This window comes from Coturnix japonica, unplaced genomic scaffold (genome assembly GCF_054131305.1).
Source record: "Coturnix japonica strain WE unplaced genomic scaffold, WE-NBRP24 Scf089, whole genome shotgun sequence".
NCBI lineage: Eukaryota > Metazoa > Chordata > Aves > Galliformes > Phasianidae > Coturnix > Coturnix japonica.
The window spans coordinates 167,619-188,977 of NW_028188992.1; the positions used below are offsets into that span (position 1 = coordinate 167,619).

At 52.3% G+C, this 21,359-nt stretch overlaps 2 protein-coding genes across 3 annotated transcripts; one reads left to right on the plus strand and one right to left on the minus strand.

Moving 5' to 3' along the window:
• The first annotated feature begins 97 nt into the window (after positions 1–97).
• Positions 98–10,761, plus strand: AP2S1 (adaptor related protein complex 2 subunit sigma 1). 2 transcript variants are annotated; one of them, XM_085534623.1, is made up of 6 exons: positions 98–128; positions 4,429–5,144; positions 6,485–6,634; positions 6,721–6,834; positions 6,930–6,989; positions 10,433–10,761. In XM_085534623.1, exons 3-6 carry the CDS (start codon positions 6,542–6,544, stop codon positions 10,532–10,534), a joined length of 369 nt encoding a protein of 122 aa, XP_085390749.1. In that variant the 5' UTR covers positions 98–128; positions 4,429–5,144; positions 6,485–6,541; the 3' UTR covers positions 10,535–10,761. The 2 variants fall into 2 exon arrangements, with proteins under 2 accessions (XP_085390749.1, XP_085390748.1); XM_085534622.1 differs by lacking the exon at positions 4,429–5,144.
• Positions 10,762–16,084: 5,323 nt separating this feature from the next.
• FKRP (fukutin related protein) lies at positions 16,085–17,590 on the minus strand. The gene has a single exon (XM_015851187.2). It carries the CDS (start codon positions 17,573–17,575, stop codon positions 16,103–16,105), a length of 1,473 nt encoding a protein of 490 aa, XP_015706673.2. The 5' UTR covers positions 17,576–17,590; the 3' UTR covers positions 16,085–16,102.
• Between the last annotated feature and the right edge of the window lie 3,769 nt (positions 17,591–21,359).

The window sequence follows — 21,359 nt, forward strand, 5'->3', positions numbered from 1 at the left end:
GCGGTGCCGCCCGTAGAGGATTCTGGGAAATGAAGTACCGGATGTGAACTACGCGTCCCGGCGTGCACCGCGCGGCGCAGAGCGGATATCCGGTGTTGGGGAGGGGCTGCAGGAAGTGGAGAGCCATGGTGAGGGGAGGGGGCTGGGATGGGGGGGGCGGGGGGTAGAGGGGATATAGGGGGCGGGATGGGGATATAACGGGCTATAGGGCGTTATAAGGGGCTATAGGCTGCTATAGGGGGCTACAAGGGCTCTATAGGGCTCTATAAGGGGCTATAGGGGGCGTTATGGGGCTATAGGGGGCTCTATAGGGTGTTATGGGGCTATAGGGCGCTATAAGGGGCTCTATAGGGCGCTCTATAGGGCGCTATAAGTGGCTATAGGGCGCTATAAGGGGCTATAGGGCTCTATAGGGCATTATAAGGGGCTATAGGGCGCTATAGGGGGCTATAAGGGGTGTAATGGGGCTGTAAGGGGCTATAGGGCTCTATAGGGCGCTATAAGGGGCTATAGGGAGTGGTATGGGGCTATAAGGGTCTATAGGGGGCGTTATGGGGCTATAAGGGGCTATAAGGCTCTATAGGGCGCTATAAGGGGCTATAGGGGGCTATAAGGGGCCGTATGGGGCTATAAGGGGCTATAGGGCTCTATAGGGCTTTATAAGGGGCTATAGGGTGCTATAGGCGGCTATAGGGGACGTTATGGGGCTATAAGGGGCTATAGGGCTTTATAGGGGGCGTTATGGGGCTATAGGGCGCTATAAGGGGCTATAAGGAGCTATAAGGGGCTATAGGGCTCTATAGGGTGTTATAAGGGGCTATAGGGAGTGGTATGGGGCTATAGGGGGCTATAAGGGGCGTTATGGGGCTATAGGGCGCTATAAGTGGCTATAGGGCGCTATAAGTGGCTATAGGGCGCTATAAGGGGCTATAGGGCTCTATAGGGCATTATAAGGGGCTATAGGGCGCTATAGGGGGCTATAAGGGGCGTAATGGGGCTATAAGGGGCTATAGGGCTCTATAGGGCTCTATAAGGGGCTATAGGGAGTGGTATGGGGCTATAAGGGTCTATAGGGGGCGTTATGGGGCTATAAGGGTCTATAGGGGGCGTTATGGGGCTATAAGGGGCTATAAGGGGCCGTATGGGGCTATAAGGAGCTATAGGGCTCTATAGGGCTTTATAAGGGGCTATAGGGTGCTATAGGGGGCTATAGGGGGCGTTATGGGGCTATAAGGGGCTATAGGGCTTTATAGGGGGCGTTATGGGGCTATAGGGCGCTATAAGGGGCTATAAGGAGCTATAAGGGGCTATAGGGCTCTATAGGGTGTTATAAGGGGCTATAGGGAGTGGTATGGGGCTATAGGGCTCTATAGGGCGCTATACGGGGCTATAGGGGGCTATAAGGGGTGTTATTTGGCTATAGGGGGCATTATGGGGCTATAAGGGGCTATAGGGCTCTATAGGGCGTTATAAGGGGCTATAGGGAGCGGTATGGGGCTATAAGGGGCTATAGGGCTCTTTAGGGCTCTATAGGGCACTATAAGGGGCTATAGGGGGTGTTGTGGGGCTATAAGGGGCCATAGGGGGTGTTATGGGGCTATAAGGGGCTATAGAGGGCATTATGGAGCTATAAGGGGCTATAGGGCTCTATAGGGCGCTATAAGGGGCTATAGGGTGCCATAGGGCGTTATAAGGGGCTATAGGGGGCGTTATGGGGCTATAGGGCTCTATAGGGCACTATAAGGGGCTATAGGGGGCGTTATGGGGCTATAAGGCTCTATAGGGCGCTATAAGGGGCTATAGGGCTCTGTAGGGCATTATAAGGGGCTACAGGGGGCTATAAGGAGCTGTAGGGGGCATTATGGGTCTGTAGGGGGCGTTATGGGGCTATAAGGGGCATTATGGGGCTATAGGGGGCTATAAGGGGCTATAGGGCTCTATAGGGCGTTATAAGGGGCTATAGGGCTCTATAGGGCGCTATAAGGGGCTATAGGGCGTTATAAGGGGCTACAGGAGGCTATAAGGGGCTATAGGAGCCGTTATGGGGCTATAAGGGGCTATAGGGCGCTATAGGGTGCTATAAGGGGCTATAGGGAGCGGTATGGGGCTATAAGGGGCTATAGGGTGCTATAGGAGGCGTTATGGGGCTATATGCGGCTCTATAGGGCGTTATGGGGCTATAGGGGGCATTATGGGGCTATAGGGGGCGTTATGGGGCTATAGAGGGCGTTATGGGGCTATAGAGGGGGCATTATGGGGCTATAGGGGGCGTTATGGGGCTATTGGGGGCATTATGGGGCTGTAGGGGGCGTTATGGGGCTGTCTGGGGGGGGTTGGGGGTCGTTCTGTGGGGCTGAAGGGTTGGGGTGGGGAGGGAGGGTGGGTTGAGGGTGTTTCTATAGGGGAAGGTGATGGGATGGGGCTATAGGGTCTCTATGGGGTGTTATAGGGTTGTTATGGGGGCGTTATAGGATCCCCGTGGGGCATTATAGGATCCCTATGGGGTGTTATAAGGTTCCTATGGGGTGTTATAGGGTCTCTGTGGGGCATTATAGGATCCCTATGGGGCGTTATAAGGTCCCTATGGGGCGTTATAGGGTCCCTGTGGGGCATTATAGGATCCCTATGGGGCATTATAGGATCCCTATGGGGCGTTATAGGGTCCCTGTGGGGCGTTATAAGGTCCCTATGGGGTGTTATAGGGTCTCTGTGGGGCGTTATAGGATCCCTATGGGGCGTTATAAGGTCCCTATGGGGTGTTATAGGGGTGTTATGGGGGCGTTATAGGGTCCCTGTGGGGCATTATAGGATCCCTATGGGGCGTTATGAGGTCCCTATGGGGCGTTATAGGATCCCTATGGGGCGTTATAGGATCCCTATGGGGCGTTATAAGGTCCCTATGGGGTGTTATAGGGTCCCTGTGGGGCGTTATAGGGTCCCTGTGGGGCATTATAGGGTCCCTATGGGGCGTTATAGGGTCCCTATGGGGTGTTATAGGATCCCTATGGGGCGTTATAGGGTCCCTATGGGGTGTTATAGGGTCCCTATGGGGCGTTATAAGGTCCCTATGGGGTGTTATAGGGTCTCTGTGGGGCGTTATAGGGTCCCTATGGGGTGTTATAGGGTCCCTGTGGGGCATTATGGGGTCCCTGTGGGGTGTTATAGGGTCCCTGTGGGGCGTTATAGGGTCCCTATGGGGCATTATAGGGTCCCTATGGGATGTTATAAGGTCCCTATGGGGCGCTATGGGGCGTTATAAGGTCTCTATGGGGAGATACTGGGGGGTTTCCTATGGGGTGTCCTATTATGGGATCCTGGGATGAGGGGGGGCTTCTTTGGGGCAATGTAGGGACCCTATGGGGAGATATTGTAGGGTCTCTATGGGGCACTCTATGGGGTGGACATTGGGGCTCCCCTTCCCCATAATCCTTATAGGGACATATTTGGGGGGGGGCTCAATGGGGTGTTATAGGAACCCAAATAGGGGGGTACTGGAATGGGGTCCCTATAAGGGTCCCCCTATAGGGCCATATAAGGGTCCCCCATCCCTACTTCCTTATGGGGTTGGAGAGCATTGGGGTGCCCTATAGGGGATCTTATAGGGTCAATGAGCATTAGGGTGCCCTATAGGGGATCTTATAGGGTCAATGAGCATTAGGGTGCCCTATAGGGGAACCTTATGGGGTTGGAGAGCATTGGGGTGCCCTAAAGGGGGATCTTATGGGGTCAATGAGCATTAGGGTGCCCTATAGGGGATCTTATAGGGTCAATGAGCATTAGGGTGCCCTATAGGGGATCTTATAGGGTCAGTGAGCATTCGGGTGCCCTATAGGGGATCTTATAGGGTTGGAGAGCATTGGGGTGCCATAAAGGGGGATCTTATAGGGTTGGAGAGCATTAGGGTGCCCTAGAGGGGAACCTTATGGGGTTGGAGAGCATTAGGGTGCCCTAAAGGGGGATCTTATAGGGTCAATGAGCATTAGGGTGCCCTAAAGGGGATCTTATAGGGTTGGAGAGCATTAGGGTGCCCTATAGGGGATCTTATAGGGTCAATGAGCATTAGGGTGCCCTATAGGGGATCTTATAGGGTCAATGAGCATTAGGGTGCCCTATAGGGGATCTTATAGGGTCAATGAGCATTAGGGTGCCCTATAGGGGATCTTATAGGGTTGGAGAGCATTAGGGTGCCCTATAGGGGATCTTATGGGGTTGGAGAGCATTAGGGTGCCCTAAAGGGGAACCTTATAGGGTTGGAGAGCATCGGGGTGCGCTATAGGGGATCTTATAGGGTCAGTGGTGCCCTAAAGGGGATCTTATGGGGTCAATGAGCATTGGGGTACCCTAAAGGGGAACCTTATGGGGTAAGGATCTTTGGGGCTGCCCTCCCCACCCCATAACCTCCATGTTTTGGGGTCTGTTATGGGGCAGATCCGTTTCATCCTGATCCAGAACCGGGCCGGTAAGACCCGCTTGGCCAAGTGGTTGTATTTGGGGTTGGGGGCCATAATAGGGTCCCCCATCTCTACTTCCTTATGGGGTTGGAGAGCATTGGGTTGCCCTATAGGGGGATCTTATGGGGTTAGAGAGCATTAGGGTGCCCTATAGGGGATCTTATAGGGTTGGAGAGCATTAGGGTGCCCTAAAGGGGGATCTTATAGGGTCAATGAGCATTAGGGTGCCCTATAGGGGATCTTATAGGGTCAATGAGCATTAGGGTGCCCTATAGGGGATCTTATAGGGTCAATGAGCATTCGGGTGCCCTATAGGGGATCTTATAGGGTTGGAGAGCATTAGGGTGCCCTATAGGGGATCTTATGGGGTCAATGAGCATTAGGGTGCCCTAGAGGGGATCTTATAGGGTCAATGAGCATTAGGGTGCCCTATAGGGGATCTTACAGGGTTGGAGAGCATTGGGGTGCCATAAAGGGGAACCTTATAGGGTCAGTGGTGCCCTATAGGGGAACCTTATGGGGTTGGAGAGCATTAGGGTGCCCTAGAGGGGATCTTATGGGGTCAATGAACATTAGGGTGCCCTATAGGGAACCTTACGGGGTAAGGATCTTTGGGGCTGACCCCATAACCTCCATGTTTTGGGGTGTGTGTTATGGGGCAGATCCGTTTCATCCTGATCCAGAACCGGGCCGGTAAGACCCGCTTGGCCAAGTGGTTGTATTTGGGGTTGGGGGCCATATAAGGGTCCCCCATCCCTACTTCCTTATGGGGTTGGAGAGCATTGGGGTACCATAATGGGGGATCTTATGGGGTCAATGAGCATTCGGGTGCCCTATAGGGGAACCTTATAGGGTCAGTGAGCATTAGGGTGCCCTATAGGGGATCTTTTAGGGTCAATGAGCATTAGGGTGCCCTATAGGGGATCTTATAGGGTTGGAGAGCATTAGGCTGCCCTATAGGGGATCTTATAGTGTTGGAGAGCATTCGGGTGCCCTATAGGGGATCTTATAGGGTTGGAGAGCATTAGGGTGCCCTATAGGGGATCTTATAGGGTTGGAGAGCATCGGGGTGCCCTATAGGGGATCTTATAGGGTCAATGAGCATTAGGCTGCCCTAAAGGGGAACCTTATGGGGTTGGAGAGCATTAGGGTGCCATAAAGGGGGATCTTATAGGGTCAATGAGCATTAGGGTGCCCTAAAGGGGATCTTATGGGGTCAGTGAGCATTAGGGTGCCCTAAAGGGGAACCTTATAGGGTTGGAGAGCATTAGGGTGCCCTATACAGGATCTTATAGGGTTGGAGAGCATTAGGGTGCCCTAAAGGGGGATCTGATAGGGTTGGAGAGCATTAGGGTGGCCTAGAGGGGAACCTTATGGGGTTGGAGAGCATTAGGGTGCCCTAAAGGAGGATCTTATGGGGTCAATGAGCATTAGGGTGCCCTATAGGGGATCTTATAGGGTTGGAGAGCATTGGGGTGCCCTAAAGGGGGATCTTATGGGGTCGGTGAGCATTAGGGTGCCCTATAGGGGATCTTATAGGGTTAGAGAGCATTAGGGTGCCCTATAGGGGATCTTATAGGGTCAATGAGCATTAGGCTGCCCTAAAGGGGATCTTACAGGGTTGGAGAGCATTGGGGTGCCCTAAAGGGGATCTTATAGGGTCAGTGAGCATTAGGGTGCCCTATAGGGGATCTTATGGGGTCAATGAGCTTTAGGGTGCCCTATAGGGGATCTTATAGGGTTAGAGAGCATTCGGGTGCCCTATAGGGGATCTTATAGGGTTGGAGAGCATTAGGGTGCCCTAAAGGGGGATCTTATAGGGTCAATAAGCATTAGGGTGCCCTATAGGGGATCTTATAGGGTTGGAGAGCATCGGGGTGCCATAAAGGGGAACCTTATAAGGTCAGTGGTGCCCTATAGGGGATCTTATAGGGTCAATGAACATTAGGGTGCCCTAGAGGTGAACCTTACAGGGTAAGGATCTTTGGGGCTGACCCCATAACCACCATGTTTTGGGGTCTGTTATGGGGCAGATCCGTTTCATCCTGATCCAGAACCGGGCCGGTAAGACCCGCTTGGCCAAGTGGTACATGCAATTCGACGACGACGAGAAACAAAAACTCATCGAAGAAGTTCACGCCGTCGTCACCGTCCGCGATGCCAAACACACCAATTTCGTCGAGGTCCGACCCCAAAATCTCCCTTTTTCACCCCAAAAACCCACCCCCCTTTATCCTACCCTCTATTTTATCCCTTTTTTTCCTCCTAGTTCCGTAATTTTAAGATCATTTACCGTCGTTACGCCGGCCTTTATTTCTGTATCTGCGTTGACGTCACCGATAACAACTTGGCTTATCTGGAGGCCATTCATAACTTCGTAGAGGTGGGGGTTAATTAACAGCCTGATTAATTAATTAACAGCCGTGTTAATTAGCTGAGCTAATTAGGTTCATGATTGTCCCTTCAATTCCGCTATAGGTCCTCAATGAGTATTTCCACAACGTCTGCGAGCTCGATTTGGTCTTCAATTTCTATAAGGTGAGGGGTGGTTTCTATGGGGTGAAAATGGGGGAAATTGGGGTTTTTTATGGGGTTTTTTATGGTTTTTTATTTTATGGGGTCGTTTGATCTGTTCCTATAAAGATTTTAAGGGGGTTTGGGGGTCATCCCATCAACTTCAGGTCTATACAACGATGGGTTTGATGTTGGTTGGTTTGGGGAGCTCCTGTCCCATTTCCATGCAAAGATTTGGGGGATTTTATGAAATTTTATGGGATTTTGGGGAATTTAGGGAGTTATGGGGTCATTTGATCTGTTCCTATAAAGAATTTAAGGGGGTTTTGGGGTCATCCCATCAACTTCAGGTCTATACAACGATGGGTTTGATGTTCTCGGTTGGTTTGGGGGAAAAATGGGGGAGATTGGGGTTTTTTATGGGTTTTTATTTTATGGGGTCGTCTGATCTGTTCCTATAAAGAATTTAAGGGGGTTTTGGGGTCATCCCATCAACTTCAGGTCTATACAATGATGGGTTTGATGTTCCTGGTTGGTTTGGGGAGCTCCTGTCCCCTTTCCATGCAAAGATTTGGGGCATTTTATGGGATTTTGGGGAATTTAGGGAGTTATGGGGTTGTTTGATCTGTTCCTATAAAGATTTTAAGGGGGTTTTGGGGTCATCCCATAAACTTCAGGTCTACACAACTATGGGTTTGATGTTCTCGGTTGGTTTGGGGGAAAAATGGGGGAAATTGGGTTTTTTTATGGGTTTTTTTTTATGGGGTCATTCGATCTGTTCCTATAAAGAATTTAAGGGGATTTTGGGGTCATCCCATCAACTTCAGGTCTACACAGCGATGGGTTTGATGTTCTCAGTTGGTTTGGGGTGAAAAATGGGGGAGATTGGGGTTTTTTGTGTTTTTATGGGGTCGTCTGATCTGTTCCTATAAAGAATTTAAGGGGGTTTTGGGGTCATCCCATCAACTTCAGGTCTACAAAACGATGGGTTTGATGTTCCTGGTTGGTTTGGGGGGAAAATGGGGTAAATTGGGGTTTTTTATGGTTTTTTTTTTATGGGGTCGTTTGATCTGTTCCTATAAAGATTTTAAGGGGGTTTTGGGGTCATCCCATCAACTTCAGGTCTACACAACGATGGGTTTGATGTTCCCGGTTGGTTTGGGGGAAAAATGGGGAAGATTGGGGGTTTTTTATGGGTTTTTTTATGGGTTTTTTTATGGGGTTGTTTGATCTGTTCCTATAAAGAATTTAAGGGGGTTTTGGGGTCATCCCATCAACGTCAGGTCTACACAACGATGGGTTTGATGTTCTCGGTTGGTTTGGGGGAAAAATGGGGAAGATTGGGGTTTTTTATGGGTTTTTTTATGGGTTTTTTTATGGGGTCGTCTGATCTGTTCCTATAAAGAATTTAAGGGGGTTTTGGGGTCATCCCATCAACTTCAGGTCTATATAATGATGGGTTTGATGTTGGTTGGTTTGTGGAGCTCCTGTCCCCTTTCCATGCAAAGATTTGGGGGATTTTAGGAACTTTTAAGGGATTTCAGGGAATTTAGGGAGTTATGGGGTCGTCTGATCTGTTCATTTAAAGATTTTAAGGGGGTTTTGGGGTCATCCCATCAACTTCAGGTCTACGCAACGATGGGTTTGATGTTGGCTGGTTTGGGGAGCTTCTGTCCCATTTCCATGCAAAGATTTGGGGGATTTAATGAAATTTTATGGGATTTGGGGGATTTTAGGGAGTTATGGGGTCGTCTGTTCTGTTCCCATATGGGATTTTGGGGGTTTTGGGGTCATCCCATCAACTTCAGGTCTACACAACGATGGGTTTGATGTTCTCGGTTGGTTTGGGGGAAAAATGGGGGAGATTGGGGTTTTTTATGGGTTTTTTTTTATGGGGTTGTTTGATCTGTTCCTATAAAGAATTTAAGGGGGTTTTGGGGTCACCCCATCCATTTCAGGTCTACGCAACGATGGGTTTGATGTTCCCGGTTGGTTTGGGGAGCTCCTGTCCCATTTCCATGCAAAGATTTGGGGCATTTTATGGGATTTTGGGGAATTTAGGGAGTTATGGGGTCGTTTGATCTGTTCCTATAAAGAATTTAAGGGGGTTTTGGGGTCATCCCATCAACTTCAGGTCTACACAACGATGGGTTTGATGTTCTCGGTTGGTTTGGGGGAAAATGGGGGAGATTGGGGTTTTTTATGGGTTTTTTATGGGGTCTGATCTGTTCCTATAAAGAATTTAAGGGGGTTTTGGGGTCATCCCATCAACTTCAGGTCTACGCAATGATGGGTTTGATGTTCCTGGTTGGTTTGGGGGAAAAATGGGGTAAATTGGGGTTTTTTATGGGTTTTTTTATGGGGTCGTTTGATCTGTTCCTATAAAGAATTTAAGGGGTTTTGGGGTCATCCCATCAACTTCAGGTCTATACAATGATGGGTTTGATGTTCTTGGTTGGTTTGGGGAGCTCCTGTCCTAATTCCACGCAGAGTTTAATGGAAATCAATGGGATTTAGGGCAATTCAATGGGATTTAGGGCCATTTCAATGGGATTTAGGGTCATTTCAATGGGATTTAGGGCAATTCAATGGGATTATAGGGCAATTCAATGTGATTTAGGGGCATTTCAATGGGATTTAGGGCCATTTCAATGGGATTTAGGGCAATTTCAATGGGATTTAGGGCAATTCAATGGGATTTAGGGCCATTTCAATGGGATTTAGGGCCATTTCAATGGGATTTAGGGCCATTTCAATGGGATTTAGGGCAATCCAATGGGATTTAAGGCCATTTCAATGGGATTATAGGGCAATTCAATGGGATTCAGGGCATTTCAATGGGATTTAGGGCAATCCAATGGGATTTAAGGCCATTTCAATGGGATTATAGGGCAATTCAATGGGATTCAGGGCATTTCAATGGGATTTAGGGCAATTCAATGGGATTTAGGGCCATTTCAATGGGATTTAGGGCCATTTCAATGGGATTTAGGGCAATTCAATGGGATTCAGGGCAATTCAGTGGGATTTAGGGCCATTTTAATGGCATTTAGGGCAATCCAATGGGATTATAGGGCAATCCAATGGGATTATAGGGCAGTTCAGTGGGATTTAGGGCAATTCAATGGGATTTAGGGCCATTTTAATGGGATTTAGGGCCATTTTAATGGGATTTAGGGCCATTTCAATGGGATTTAGGGCAATCCAATGGGATTTAGATCAATCCAATTGGATTTAGGGCAATTCAATGGGATTTAGGGCAATTCAATGGGATTTAGGGCCATTTCAATGGGATTTAGGGCCATTTTAATGGGATTTAGGGCCATTTCAATGGGATTTAGGGCCATTTCAATGGGATTCAGGGCCATTTTAATGGGATTTAGGGCCATTCCAAGCTTTTAGGGTCTCTCTTTTCCCCCCAATTCACCCGTTTTACCCCAATTCACTCATTTTTTCCCCCATTTCAGGTCTATACGGTGGTGGACGAGATGTTCCTGGCTGGGGAGATCCGTGAGACCAGCCAGACCAAGGTGTTAAAGCAGCTCCTGATGCTGCAGTCATTGGAGTGAGCCTTCATCATCTTCATCATCATCATCATCACCATCATCATCATCATCCTCCTCCTCAGCTGACCCAGGGCTGGAGCTTGGGGGGCTGATATGAGGTGGGAATTGGACCCCACAGTGTTAATATGGGGAAGGGATCCCCCCCTATATACCCCTATGTGTCCCCATCCCCGACCCCAAAAGGGACCAAACCCCAATGTTGTGCTGTGAATAAATGTGACTCCCCCCCCCCCCCTGTTATGGAATATGGGGTGAAAATGGGGTGGGGGGTAAAGGGGTGACCCAGGGGGTCTCATAAAGGGAATTGAGATCTATTCGGGAACCCTAAAAGATGGGTTGGGGGTGGTTATAGGGACGACGACCCCGAAAGTGAATGGAGAACCCATTGGGGTCAATGGGAACCTCTTGGGATGGGCTGGAGGACCCTAAAAGTGAATGGAGAACCCATTGGGGTCAATGGGAACCTATTAGGATGGGCTGGAAGACCCCAAAAGTGAATGGAGAACCCATTGGGGTCAATGGGAACCTATTGAGATGGGCTGGAGGACCCTAAAAGTGGATGGAGAACCCATTGGGGTCAATGGGAACCTGATGGGATGGGCTGGAGGACCCTAAAAGTGAATGGAGAACCCATTGGGGTCAATGGGAACCTATTGGGAACCTATAAGAACCTATTAAGATGGCCTGGAGGACCCCAAAGTGGATGGGAAACCCATTGGGGTCATTGGGAAACACTTGGGATGGGCTGCAGGACCCTAAAAGTGAATGGAGAACCCATTGGGGTCATTGGGAACCTATTGGGATGGGCTGGAGGACCCTAAAAGTGAATGGGAAACGCATTGGGGTCAATGGGAACCTATTGGGATGGGCTGGATGACCCCAAAAGTGAATGGAGAATCCATTGGGGTCAATGGGAACCTATTGGGATGGGCTGGAGGACCCCAAAAGTGAATGGTGAACCCATTGGGGTCAATGGGAACCTATTGGGATGGGCTGGAGGACCCTAAAAGTGAATGAAGAACCCATTGGGGTCAATGGGAACCTATTGGGATGGGCTGGAGGACCCTAAAAGTGAATGAAGAACACATTGGGGTCAATGGGAACCTATTGGGAACCTATAAGAACCTATTAAGATGGCCTGGAGGACCCCAAAGTGGATGGGAAACCCATTGGGGTCAATGGGAACCTATTGGGATGGGCTGGAGGACCCCAAAGTGAATGGAGAACCCATTGGGGTCAATGGGAACCTATTGGGATGGGCTGGAGGACCCTAAAAGTGAATGGAGAACCCATTGGGGTCAATGGGAACCTATTGAGATGGGCTGGAGGACCCTAAAAGTGAATGGAGAACCCATTGGGGTCAATGGGAACCTATTGGGATTGGCCGGAGGACCCTAAAAGTGGATGGGAAACCCATTGGGGTCATTGGGAACCTAATGGGATGGGCTGGAGGACCCTAAATGCGGATGGAGAACCCATTGGGGTCAATGGGAACCTATTGGGATGGGCTGGAGGACCCTAAAAGTGAATGGAGAACCCATTGGGGTCAATGGGAACCTATTGGGATGGGTTGGAGGACCCCAAAAGTGAATGGAGAACACATTGGGGTCAATGGGAGCCTATTGGGATGGGCTGGGGGACCCTAAAAGTGAATGGAGAACCCATTGGGGTCAATGGGAACCTATTGGGATGGGCTGGAGGACCCTAAAAGTGAATGGAGAACACAGTGGGGTCAATGGGAACCTATTGGGATGGGCTGGAGGACCCCAAAAGTGAATGGTGAACCCATTGGGGTCAATGGGAACCTATTGGGATGGGCTGGAGGACCCTAAAAGTGAATGAAGAACCCATTGGGGTCAATGGGAACCTATTGGGATGGGCTGGAGGACCCTAAAAGTGAATGAAGAACACATTGGGGTCAATGGGAACCTATTGGGAACCTATAAGAACCTATTAAGATGGCCTGGAGGACCCCAAAGTGGATGGGAAACCCATTGGGGTCAATGGGAACCTATTGGGATGGGCTGGAGGACCCCAAAGTGAATGGAGAACCCATTGGGGTCAATGGGAACCTATTGGGATGGGCTGGAGGACCCTAAAAGTGAATGGAGAACACATTGGGGTCAATGGGAACCTATTGGGATGGGTTGGAGGACCCTAAGAGTGAATGGAGAACCCATTGGGGTCAATGGGAACCTATTGGGATTGGCCGGAGGACCCTAAAAGTGGATGGGAAACCCATTGGGGTCATTGGGAACCTAATGGGATGGGCTGGAGGACCCTAAATGCGGATGGAGAACCCATTGGGGTCAATGGGAACCTATTGGGATGGGCTGGAGGACCCTAAAAGTGAATGGAGAACCCATTGGGGTCAATGGGAACCTATTGGGATGGGTTGGAGGACCCCAAAAGTGAATGGAGAACACATTGGGGTCAATGGGAGCCTATTGGGATGGGCTGGGGGACCCTAAAAGTGAATGGAGAACCCATTGGGGTCAATGGGAACCTATTGGGATGGGCTGGAGGACCCTAAAAGTGAATGGAGAACACAGTGGGGTCAATGGGAACCTATTGGGATGGGCTGGAGGACCCTAAAAGTGAATGGAGAACCCATTGGGGTCAATGGGAACCTATTGGGATGGGCTGGGGGACCCTAAAAGTGGATGGGAAACCCATTGGGGTCAATGGGAACCTATTGGGATGGCCATGTGACTCCAAAAGTGGATGGAGAACCCATTGGGGCCAATGGGAACCTCTTAGGATGGCCCAGGAGACCCCAAAAGTCGATGGAGACCCATTAAGGTCAATGGGAACCTCTTAGGATGGCTCAGGAGACCCCAAAAGTGGATGGAGACCCATTAAGGTCAATGGGGACACTCAGCATTGGTCAAACCAACCCCAAAAGGGGATGGAGACCCCATTGGGATCCATGAGATGGCCCCAGAGACCCCAAAAGGGGATTGAGAGCCATTGGGGTCAATGGGGACACTTGGAATGGCACAGGGGACCCCAAAAGGGGATGGGGACCCATTGGGGTCAATGGGGACACTCAGCATTGGTCAAACCAACCCCAAAAGGGGATGGAGACCCATTGGGGTCAATGAGATGGCCCGAGAGACCCCAAAAGTGGATGGAGACCCATTTTGGTCAATGGGAACCTCTTAGGATGGCCCAGGAGACCCCAATGTGGATGGAGACCCATTGGGATCAATGGGGACCCGATGGGATGCCCCATAACCGTACCCAGCCCTATTGAGACCCATCAGGTGTTTATTGGCTCAGCTCCCCTCGCCGGATCCTCAGCACCGCAGGGTTGGGATATTGGGGTTCCTCGATGGCCCCCACCCCAAATTTCAGCTCCAAGAAGCCCCGGGGGTCATTGGGCCCCATGGCTGTGAACCCTGTGAAGGCCAATGGGACCGTGGGACACATTGGGGTCAATGGGGACCTAATGGGATGGCCATGAGACCCCAAAAGTCGATGGAGACCCATTGGGGTCAATGGGAACCTCTTAGGATGGCCCAGGGGACCCCAAAAGTGGATGGAGACCCATTGGGGCCAATGGGGACACTCAGAATGGTCAAACCAACCCCAAAAGAGGATTGAGACCCATTGGGGTCAATGAGATGGACCAAGAGACCCCAAAAGAGGATGGAGACCCATTGGGGTCAATGGGGACACTCAGCATTGGTCAAACCAACCCCAAAAGGGGATGGAGACCCCATTGGGATCCATGAGATGGCCCCAGAGACCCCAAAAGGGGATGGAGACCCATTGGGGCCAATGGGAACCTCTTAGGATGGCCCATGAGACCCCAAAAGTGGATGGAGACCCATTGGGGTCCATGAGATGGCCCAGGAGACCCCAAAAGTGGATGGAGACCCATTGGGGTCAATGGGAACCTCTTAGGATGGTCCAGGAGACCCTAAATGTGGATGGAGACCCATTGGGGTCAATGGGGACCCAGTGGGATGCCCCATAACCGTACCCAGCCATATTGAGACCCATCAGGTGTTTATTGGCTCAGCTCCCCTCGCCGGATCCTCAGCACCGCAGGGTTGGGATATTGGGGTTCCTCGATAGCCCCCACCCCAAATTTCAGCTCCAAGAAGCCCGGGGGTCATTGGGCCCCATGGCTGTGAACCCAGCGAAGGCCAATGGGACCGTGGGACACATTGGGGTCAATGGGGACCTAATGGGATGGCCATGAGACCCCAAATGTGGATGGAGACCCATTGGGTTCAATGGGAACCTCTTAGGATGGCCCAGGCGGCCCTAAATGTGGATGGAGACCAAAAGGGGTCCATGAGATGGCCCCAGAGACCCCAAAAGGGGATGGAGACCCATTGGGGTCAATGGGAACCTCTTAGGATGGCCCAGGAGACCCCAAAAGGGGATGGAGACCCATTGGGGTCAATGGGAACCTCTTAGGATGGCCCAGGAGACCCCAAAAGGGGATGGAGACCCATTGGGGTCAATGAGATGACCCAGGAGACCCCAAAAGTGGATGGAGACCCATAGGGGTCAATGGGAACCTCTTAGGATGACCCAGGAGACCCCAAAAGGGGATGGAGACCCATTGGGGTCAATGGGGACCCAATGGGATGCCCCATAACCGTACCCAGCCATATTGAGACCCATCAGGTGTTTATTGGCTCAGCTCCCCTCGCCGGATCCTCAGCACCGCAGGGTTGGGATATTGGGGTTCCTCAATGGCCCCCACCCCAAATTTCAGCTCCAAGAAGCCCCTGGGGTCATTGGGCCCCATGGCTGTGAACCCTGCGAAGGCCAATGGGACCGTGGGACACATTGGGGTCAATGGGGACCTAATGGTATGGCCATGAGACCCCAAATGTGGATGGAGACCCATTGGGGTCAATGAGGTGACCCGGGAGACCCCAAAAGTGGATTGAGACCCATTGGGGTCAATGGGAACCTCTTAGGATGGCCCAGGAGACCCTAAATGTGGATGGAGACCCATAGGGGTCAATGGGGACCCGATGGGATGCCCCATAACCGTACCCAGCCATATTGAGACCCATCAGGTGTTTATTGGCTCAGCTCCCCTCGCCGGATCCTCAGCACCGCAGGGTTGGGATATTGGGGTTCCTCGATGGCCCCCACCCCAAATTTCAGCTCCAAGAAGCCCCGGGGGTCATTGGGCCCCATGGCTGTGAACCCAGCGAAGGCCAATGGGACCGTGGGACACATTGGGGTCAATGGGGACCTAATGGGATGGCCATGAGACCCCAAATGTGGATGGAGACCCATTGGGGTCAATGGGAACCTCTTAGGATGGCCCAGGCGGCCCTAAATGTGGATGGAGACCAAATGGGGTCCATGAGATGGCCCCAGAGACCCCAAAAGGGGATGGAGACCCATTGGGGTCAATGGGAACCTCTTAGGATGGCCCAGGAGACCCCAAAAGGGGATGGAGACCCATTGGGGTCAATGAGGACACTCAGAATGGTCAAACCAACCCCAAAAGTGGATGGAGACCCATTGGGGTCAATGGGGACCCAATGGGATGCCCCATAACCGTACCCAGCCCTATTGAGATCCATCAGGTGTTTATTGGCTCAGCTCCCCTCGCCGGATCCTCAGCACCGCAGGGTTGGGATATTGGGGTTCCTCGATGGCCCCCACCCCAAATTTCAGCTCCAAGAAGCCCCGGGGGTCATTGGGCCCCATGGCTGTGAACCCAGCGAAGGCCAATGGGACCGTGGGGAGCAAGAAATGCTCGGGGAACTCCACGTCCTGGGGGTGCCCCAACCACGTCTCCTTGGTCATCACCCCGTTTTTGGGGTAGAAAGGCCATAAATCAACATGGAGCCGATTGATCCGGCTGTAATGGACGCGGAAGAAATCCCCCTCGTTGGCTTTCTCCCATACAAAACCTTCATCGTCTTCTACGGGGCCGTCTTGAGCCGCTCGGAGCCATCGACATTTCCCCACGTCCGCCCTATAGATCCCCAAATCCACGTCGTAATCCCAGGGGATGATGTCCTCCATCCTCACGGCTCCCAATAACGATCCTCCTTCCAACCAATATCTCACCCCGGACCCTTCCAAAACACCCACCACGTGTTTCGCTGTCTCCCTTAAGGCCTTTAAACAACATGGCGGCGTCCAACGACCCTCTATGAGATACTGTGGGGTGCGGGAGAAGATGGTTCCGAAACACCGCGGCGTCTCCTTGTTGCAGCCGTACCAACGTCGTTCGCCGTCCTCCATCACCTCCATTTTGATCCCAAAGTCTTCCATTAGTTTCTTATGTCTGTTTTCTTGGAGATTTCGGGCTTTCCAGAGCTCGTGGGGTGACGTTAAAGGGGACGGAGCTGAAGGGAAGCCATCTTGGAGGACGCGGAGCCGCCAACCGCGAAGCGCGGCCTGTACAAAGATGGCGGCGTCCGACGGGCGTCGGGTGGGGAAGGAGAGGTTGAAGAAGTCTTCTGAGCGCATCAAGATGGCGGCCGGGCCTCGGACCGCCCCACAACCACCCTCAGCCCCATAGCGGAGAGTCCAACGACGTAAATCGACGCTCAGCCTCACACAACGCAATGGGGTCGGGCCTACGGGGGCCAAGACAAGATGGACGTCGGGATCCATGGCGGCCATCATGGATTGGAGGATACCGGGATGAGCCCGGGTTCCATCGGGGATCAAAGCAACGTGTTGGGTGTGAATATGGCGGTTTAATTTGAGGGGGGGGAGATGAGGGGATGGGAGGAGGGTCAACATCCGGACCCCATTGGGGAGGGGGACGGGGGGATAAAGGGGGAGATCGGCCGCCACGATGACGGGGACGTTGAGGGAGGAGAAGGAACGTGAGGTGCCCACCAGGTCGTGGGAGAAGGACTCGAAGTCCAGGATCAATATGGAGACCCCCGGGGTGGGGAGGGGGTGATGGTGGGGGGGGGACGGGGGGCGGCAATGGGGAGGGGGGGGGGAGCGAGGGAGGAGGTGGGGGAGGGAGAGGAGGAGGAAGAGGAGGTTGAGGGTGATGGCGGCCAATAGGAAGGAATGGAAGGGGGTCAGGCGCATGGCGGGGATGGGGGGGGGTAATTAACGAGGGGGGGGCTAATTAATGGGGGGGGCTGGTTAATTAAGGGGGGGGTCCTGCTTAATTAAGGGGGGGGTCCTGGATAATTAAGGAGGGGCCTGGTTAATTAAGGGGGGGTTGGTTAATTAACGAGGGGGGTCCTGGTTAATTAAGGGGGGGCCTGGGGGTCATGGTTAAATAATGGGGGGTTGGTTAATTAACGAGGGGGGTCCTGGTTAATTAAGGGGGGGCCTGGTTAATTAGAGAGAGGGGGTCCTGGTTAATTAAGGAGGAGGGTTGAGGCCTACTGCAAGGTGAGGCCCATGGTGGCCCTTAATGGGTCTGGGTTAATTAATGAGCGGGGTCCTGCTTAATTAAGGTGGGGGGTCCTGGTTAATTAACGAGGGGGGTCCTGGTTAATTAAGGGGGGTCCTGGTTAATTAAGGGGGGGGCCTGGTTAATTAACGAGGGGGGTCCTGGTTAATTAAGGGGGGGCCTGGGTTAATTATGGGGGTTAATTAAGGGGGGGTTGGTTAATTAATGGTTAATTAAGGGGGGGTTGGTTAATTAACGAGGGGGGTCGTGGTTAATTAAGGGGGGGTTGGTTAATTAACGAGGGGGGTCGTGGTTAATTAAGGGGGGGCCTGGTTAATTAAGGGGGGGTCCTGGTTAATTAAGGAGGGGGGTCCTGGTTAATTAAGGGGGGCCCTGGGGGTCGTGGTTAATTAAGGGGGGGTTGGTTAATTAACGAGGGGGGTCCTGGTTAATTAAGGGGGGGCCTGGTTAATTAACGAGGGGGGTCCTGGTTAATTAAGGAGGGGGTCCTGCTTAATTGAGGAAGGGGGTCGAGGCCTACCACAGGGTGAGGCCCATGGTGGCCCTTAATGGGTCTGGGTTAATTAATGAGGGGGGTCCTGGTTAATTAAGGAGGAGGGTTGAGGCCTACTGCAAGGTGAGGCCCATGGTGGCCCTTAACGGGTCTGGGTTAATTAATGAGCAGGGTCCTGCTTAATTAAGGTGGGGGGTCCTGGTTAATTAAAGGGGGTCCTGGTTAATTAAGGAGGGGGGGCCTGGTTAATTAAGGGGGGGGTCCTACTTAATTAGAGAGAGGGGGTCCTGCTTAATTAAGGAGGAGGGTTGAGGCCTACTGCAAGGTGAGGCCCATGGTGGCCCTTAACGGGTCTGGGTTAATTAATGAGCGGGGTCCTGGTTAATTAAGGGGGGGGTCGTGGTTAATTAAGGGCGGGGGTCCTGGTTAATTAAGGGGGGGGGGTCATAGCTAATTAAGGGGGGGGGGGGGTCCTGCTTAATTAAGGAGGAGGGTTGAGGCCTACCACAGGGTGAGGCCCATGGTGGCCCTTAATGGGTCTGGCTTAATGAGGGGGGTCCTGCCTAATTAAGGATGGGGGTCCAGGTTAATTAATGAGGGGGGTCCTGGTTAATTAAGGTGGGGGGTCAAGGCGTTAATTAAGGAGGGAGATGGGGGAGAGGGGTATGATCCGGTCCTGTGGGGGGGAAAAAGGCGTTAATGAGGGGTGACACTAATGAAGTGATGCTAATTAACATACATAATTAACACACACACCCATTGGGCCATAGGCTCTCCCATGCCCTATAGCCACCCCATAACTGCCCTGCTGCCCTATAGAGCCCTATAGCTGCCCCATAACCACTCTATGGCCCTATAGAGCCCTATAGCCGCCCCATAACTGCCCTACTGCCCTGTAGAGCCCTATAGCCGCCCCATAACCACCCTATGACCCTCCCGTGCCCTATAGCCACCCCATAACTGCCCTATAGAGCCCTATAGCCACCCCACAACCGCCCTATGACCCTCCCGTGCCCTATAGCCACCCCATAACTGCCCTATAGAGCCCTATAGCCACCCCACAACCGCCCTATGACCCTCCCGTGCCCTATAGCCACCCCATAACTGCCCTATAGAGCCCTATAGCCACCCCACAACCGCCCTATGACCCTCCCGTGCCCTATAGCCAACCCATAACTGCCCTATAGAGCCCTATAGCCACCCCACAACCGCCCTATGACCCTCCCGTGCCCTATAGCCAACCCATAACCGCCCTACAGCCCTACAGAGCTCTATAGATGTCCCATAACCGCCCTACTGCCCTATAGAGTCCTATAGCCGACCCATAACTTCCCTATGCCCCTATAGAGCCCTATAGCTGCCCCATAACTGCCCTACTGCCCTATAGAGCCCTATAGCCGCCCCATAACCTCCCTATGACCCTATAGAGCCCTATAGCCGCCCCATTACTGCCCTGTAGAGCCCTATAGCCACCCCACAACTGCCCTACAGCCCTACAGAGCCCTATAGATGTCCCATAACCGCCCTACTGCCCTATATAGCCCTATAGCCGCCCCATAACTTCCCTATGCCCCTATAGAGCCCTATAGCCGCCCCATAACTGCCCTACTACCCTATAGAGCCCTATAGCCGCCCCATAACCACCCTATGACCCTCCCATGCCCTATAGCCACCCCATAACTGCCCTACTACCCTATAGAGCCCTATAGCTGCCCCACAACCACCCTATGACCCTCCCATGCCCTATAGCCACCCCACAACCGCCCTATGACCCTCTCGTACCCCATAGCCACCCCATAACCTCCCTATGGCCCTATAGAACCCTATAGCCGCCCCATAACCACCCTATGACCCTCCCGTGCCCCATAGCCGCCCCATAACGGCCCCACTGCCCTATAGAGCACTATAGCCACCCCATAACCACCCTATGACCCTCCTGTGCCCCATAGCCACCCCATAACCACCCTATGACCCTCTCGTACCCCATAGCCACCCCATAACCTCCCTATGGCCCTATAGAGCCCTATAGCCACCCCATAACCTCCCTATGGCCCTATAGAACCCTATAGCCGCCCCATAACCACCCTATGACCCTCCCGTGCCCTATAGCCCCCCCATAACCGCCCTACTGCCCTATAGAGCCCTATAGCCGCCCCATAACTGTCCTGCTGCCCTATAGAGCCCTATAGCCGCCCCATAACTGCCCTACTGCCCTATAGAGCCCTATAGCCGCCCCATAACTGTCCTGCTGCCCTATAGCCACCCCATAACCACCCTATGGCCATTCCGTGCCCTATAGCTGCCCCATAACCACCCTATGGCCCTATAGAGCCCTATAGCCGCCCCATAACCACCCTATGACCCTCCCGTGCCCTATAGCAGCCCCATAACGGCCCCACTGCCCTATAGAGCCCCATAGCCACCCCATAACCGCCCTATGACCCTATAGAGCCCTATAGCCACCCCATAACCTCCCTATGACCCTATAGAGCCCTATAGCCGCCCCATAACCACCCTATGGCCTTATAGAACCCTATAGCCGCCCCATAACTTCCGTTTTATCTCCCACCAACTTCCGGTTCTTCTCTCGCCATCTTTCCGCTCTTCTCCCTCAACTTCCGGTTCTTCCCCCATCAACTTCCGCTTCCTCTCATCGCATCTGTTCTTCTCCCCCCCCAATTTCCGGTTGTTCTCCTCTCAACTTCCGGTTTCTCTCCCCTCAACTTCCGTTTCATCTCTCACCAACTTCCGGTTCTTCTCCCACCATCTTTCTGCTCTTCTCCCACTCCAACTTCCGCTTCTTCTCCCCTCAACTTCCGGTTGTTCCCCTCTCAACTTCCGCTTCTTCTCCCCTCAACTTCCGGTTCTTTTCCCCTCAACTTCCGCTTCTTCTCCCCTCAACTTCCGGTTGTTCCCCTCTCAACTTCCGCTTCTTCTCCCCTCAACTTCCGGTTCTT